Raw genomic sequence first — 5,000 nt, forward strand, 5'->3', positions numbered from 1 at the left:
AATGTTACATCATTTTATAATAAAGAAAATTATTAGCCTAGTAGTCTACACGCAGTTGCTACATTCATTGATATTTGCTTTTCAGTTATTTCATTGCTTGTTTGATAATGAAGGTAACGCCGTTGAATGTAGAAAAAATGGCAAGAGCATTTTGTGAGAGTGCGCCCCCTGGTGGTGTGGTTCCACTCGTCTGAAAGGCGGCAGGCCTGTCACTCCAGGCCGCGTGGATGGTGAAGTGATGACAGGAGCCACGTGTGACCCTGGGCTTTCCCTCTGTCCCACCGTGGCTGTTGTGGCAGCCAATCGCAGGCAGCCATTCCCACGACGTGGCTGAGCGCAGGTGTGGGTTAACGAAGCCACACAAACGCAGGCACGGCTGGCCCTGACCCCGTACGGCTCGCTTCAGCCCAGTCTCTCGGTCAGAATTCAGCTACGACCCAAGAACACAAAGGCTGAGCGTCCACTGTATGCTAATGCTAATGCTAATCGAGGGGGAGAATAGCTGGCGATAATGGGTTTTGTGTAGCCTTGCCTGTTGGTCTCTGTACCCCTGCATGCCGTTGATAATTGCAGGATTGCGGACTAACGTAATTCTCGGGCTGTGCTTTGAGATTGATATCACAGGCCTGAGGTTGCTTGGGAAAGAAGCCTGTTAACTGAGTCTCATTCTACTGCTGGGATCGAAGGAAGCCCCAACTCAGTTAGACATACTCTTTTCTCCCCTGTAACTACAGACCATTCTCTTTGTACAGCCACGCTTTCATGTTCAGGGTTGAAATACTGTGGCTTTTATCTCATTACCTCATTATTAAACCATAAGACATTTCCAAGAGGAAATGACATCATCAGGGATCAGCTAATGTGACTTATGTGGACACATCGTCCTTGTTTCTCCATCGCATGATTTCCTGGATCTACACCTGCTGGAATGATGATAATGTGGGAGTCCGTTGTTGTGTTGCTGCAGCACAAAGTCTTAATCATCCAGCAGAAAGAGTAGTCCGTGTCGAAGAGCTCTTGTAGTTCATTAAGAGGTTGGGAGTATTTCTACAGAATATACACTTTCAATTTTCACATTCACTGGGGAAGAGGTGCAGACTGCAGTTTAATGAATGTCACAAACAATGAATACAAATTGTAATTCATAGTCTAACCACTGTCTGACAGAAGGCCAAGTTTTAATTATGGGTCACTGCCTTTGGAATGAACTGATTTATTTGTGCTGTGCTGATGATGACTAAGGATTTATATATATTTTTATGTATTTGAACAAGCAGAAATATTAATGTGGTGTATGTGTAGCCAGTTGCGTGAATATGAACTGGTCATAATTGGTCACAAGCCCTTGCTGCTGTTTGGCCGTCTAATCAAAGCCCAATAGCATAACAGTGGTGGTTATTTTTTTTCCGGAAGCGAGCATGTATGAGTTTCCCTGGTTCTGGGTATGCACTTTGCACTTTGTTGTATGTCGCTCTGGATAAGAGCGTCTGCCAAATGCCATAAATGTAATGTAATGTATGTTAGGTCTTTGGGTTGATATGTGCATGTAAACTGTAAACTGTCTGCCTTTATATAGCACCTTTATCCAAAGCGCTGTACAATTGATGCTTCTCATTCACCCATTCATACATACACTCACACACCAACGGCGATTGGCTGCCATGCAAGGCACCAACCAGCGTGTCAGGAGCAATTGGGGATTAGGCGTCTCGCTCAGGGACACTTCGACACACCCAGGGCAGGATTGAACCGGCAACCCTCCGACTTTAAAGACTATGTCACTATGGCCTTCAGTTAAGAGAGCTGAGCAGGGTGTCTCGGTGGCGCAGCCTATAGAGCACTGACCGCATGCTCATTGCGAGCCGCGATGTCGGCAGTTCGAATCTGACCGTCTGACATTTGTTGCATGTCTTCCCCTCTCTCAGAGAGCTGAGCAGCGTTGTGTCTCTGAAGAGCTCTGGTTGATTTTACATGGGATGACCCATAGGAGTACACACACACACACACGTGCACACACAGACGCACGCGCACACACACCGTTTGAGAAAAAAAATTACGAGTGGCTACCCCCACACCACTTGATTTTACACGGCATGACCTATAGAGACATACGGAGGGGTGCACACCTACACACAGACGCGCACATACGCTGACACAGACAAGCCTGCATCCCGTGGCATTCTCCGGAGGTGGCCCGTCTCTCACCTCTCACCTCCCCATTTGTGTCTTTCTCAGATGGAGGAGAGCAGAGGGTCGCTACGCACTGGAGAGGGCCACCATCGTCAGCCACTGGAACTGGCTGCAGGCCCACATCTCAGACCTGGAGTACCGCATCCGGCAACAGGCTGACATCTACCGACAGACCCGCGCAAACAAGGTGAGCATCCGGACTGGGGGGGTGGGGGGTGGGTTAGAGCCCGAAATCCCATCATACCCCCCCCCCCAGTGTGAAAAGCACTTATTTCACCATGCGTCACCTGCTCACCCACCCCAGGGCAATATGAGTCACTCTGCTCTTGAGTAAAGATGACCTTGTGCTAAACCGTCGACCCTCCTGTGTCTCACCCACGCAGGGTTCGATAGAGCTGGGAGACTGTGCCCTGGGCGAGGTGCCCATGGAGGATGGGCCAGAGGTGAAGACAGAGGTCATGCAGGTAAACACTCCCACCACCTCTCTCAGAGAACGGCTTCCACGGGCGCGTGACGGTCAAGCGTTTCAGCGTTCTGACATGAGCTCAGTGTTGTAACTGCTGATGCTGGGGAAACCAGACTCCCTCCATTGTTGTTGTTGCCCTGGCCATTGAAATGAAAGGGCCTTTCCCCATGCTGTCCTATCAGAGGAGCTGTGGGAGGTATGTGTAGATATGTGGTCTTACGGCAGTGGAAAGCCTGTTGCTCACCATGAAGTACTCCATTTCAGTGTGTTTAGAGGAGATGAGTTCCAGGAAATGCTCACGGAAATACTCCTACAGTGTCTAACTTTAACCAGTTGACAGCTTTTTCCGAGAAATAAGACTTGGAAAGAATGTCCGTTTATTAACGGGCACTTTTGTGGCTAGCAGTTGCAATTGAAAAATAAAGGGGACATAGCCAACTTTGAGGACATGGACCTATATCAAGCTCCATAGCGCAACGTTCCTGCTTTAACAGTGAAGCTGGCAGAAGCAGAGGCTGAAAGACAAGAGTTTTGAAGATGACTGCTTCCAGGGAGGAGGCCTGTCCCCTCTTCACATGCTCATTTTTTTTGGGAAAGTTCTAGATAAACCCCCTGGCCTCATGCCCAGCCCACAGAGACCGAGAAAGGATCAGACCGCCCCCTCTCAAGCCGGAGGGAGGGGGGTAGTGGAAATCAAAACAGTGGCTGTCTTTGTTTTGTCATGCCAAGCAGGGCCTCGGTTGTCGAGCTTGCCGTAGAACCTTTTATTACGTGCCCTTTACCGCCGTGCCACTGGGGACAGATGGGGAAAGGGTCTGATAAACAGGGGCTCTGATAAACAGGGGCTCTGATAAACAGGGGGTCTGATAAACAGGGGCTCTGATTCAGGGGATCTGATTCAGGGGGTCTGAAACAGGGTCTGATTCAGGGGGTCTGAAACAGGGTCTGATTCAGGGGATCTGATTCAGGGGGTCTGAAGCAGGGGGTCTGATTCAGGGGTCTGATTCATTTCAGGATGGTGGGTGGTCTGAGGGGCCGGAGCGTGTGGCATCGCCTCACTGCCCCGTCGCCGAGTCGGGCGTCTGGAAAGCCAGCGGCCCCGGCCGGCCAGTCAACGGAATGGTCAACAGGTACTCACAACCACTCCTATCAGTGTTTAATAGAAATAAAAGTACAATATAAGCCCCTCATGTAAAACCTGGGCTAAAAAAAGTATGTGTTAAGATCAACTTTATTGTCATTATTACATATAGTGTGGGTTGAATGTGGAAGTGTTGCAGTTGAGGCTTTGCATGCTTGCTGAAGCTGGACGCAAGTCAGATTCGGAAGGTTATAATTGCACTTGTGTATTATTATTTTAGTATTCGGGGTATTCTAGCGGTTCGACGTACTCTTCAAGGGTTCTAGTTTTATCGATGTGATCACTCTAGGACTCGGACCTGTACTGTCCTCTAGGGTCTTCAACACGCCCTGGTTCTGATTACGCTCTGCGTAAGAGCGTCTGCCGAATGGCTGTACTGTACTGTAACAGAGTGACACTGTCTCTCCGTCCCAGCCTGCACCCCGGCCTGCCCGAATGCGCTTCGTCAGAGAGCCCAGACCCGGACGACCAGACGGGCAAGAAGCAGCGGCTCCCCGGGGCCCTCCCCTCGCCCCCCGACAGCTCCTGTGTGGCGGCCCGCACGCGCCCCGTCCTCGGCTGCAAGAAGCGCAGGCTGGTCCGGCCCACCGCCGTCACCAGCCTCAGCCGCAAGGTGAGCCGGTCCCCCTCTGCCCTCTGCCCTCTGCCCTCTGCCCTCTGCCCTCTGCCCTCTGCCCTCAGACTCTCTCTGCCCTGTTCTCTCATTCTCATTCTCATCCTCATTCTCTAATGACTCGTCAGTTCAGGACAGAAACCAATGCCCTGTAAACAAAAATAAAAATAATAATACATTTGTGCATTTCTTTATACATATTAATGTTTATATTCTCCCAGGGCTCTCCTGTAGAGTAGGGCTCTTCTGCTGAGGAACATGTATGCAAGGTCATTACGGTGCTGTTAAATCGATTGCAGTCATTGCTTTGTAAAAGAACGTCTGTTTTCTTCACAGCACAAAACCAGTTACTGTGGAATGGATCTCCTCAGTCTGCATGTAAAATCTGTCGTTGTGTAAACAAGTGGTGCCCAATCATGTGCAGGTTTCCATTCCAACCAACCACATCACCTGCTGATTTAGTCCCCTCCTCTGAGGTTGACGGCGTGCTAATGGGCAGGCGAGGCGATTGGTCCTCTCGGTCCTCCGTGGCACAGGATTGGGCGCCGCTGGTTTAAATGACATTGCTTTTCCAGCAGGTCCAGAGGGTC

General features: G+C 50.1%; 1 protein-coding gene across 4 annotated transcripts in view; it reads left to right on the plus strand.

Annotated features, from left to right (window-relative positions):
* kansl1a (KAT8 regulatory NSL complex subunit 1a) overlaps window positions 1-5,000 on the plus strand; it is a 56,479-nt gene that overhangs the window by 43,127 nt on the left and 8,352 nt on the right. For 2 of the 4 annotated variants that reach the window (XM_061232192.1, XM_061232194.1), the window contains exons 3-7: window positions 2,236-2,377; window positions 2,574-2,654; window positions 3,671-3,786; window positions 4,212-4,410; window positions 4,986-5,000. The exon at window positions 4,986-5,000 is cut by the window's right edge and continues 154 nt beyond it. In XM_061232192.1, the coding sequence (XP_061088176.1) occupies window positions 2,236-2,377; window positions 2,574-2,654; window positions 3,671-3,786; window positions 4,212-4,410; window positions 4,986-5,000 (553 nt within the window). The remainder of the gene's footprint in view (window positions 1-2,235; window positions 2,378-2,573; window positions 2,655-3,670; window positions 3,787-4,211; window positions 4,411-4,985) is intronic. The other 2 variants (XM_061232193.1, XM_061232195.1) reach the window with 1 other exon arrangement.

Source organism: Conger conger, chromosome 2 (genome assembly GCF_963514075.1).
Source record: "Conger conger chromosome 2, fConCon1.1, whole genome shotgun sequence".
Taxonomy (NCBI): Eukaryota; Metazoa; Chordata; class Actinopteri; order Anguilliformes; family Congridae; genus Conger; species Conger conger.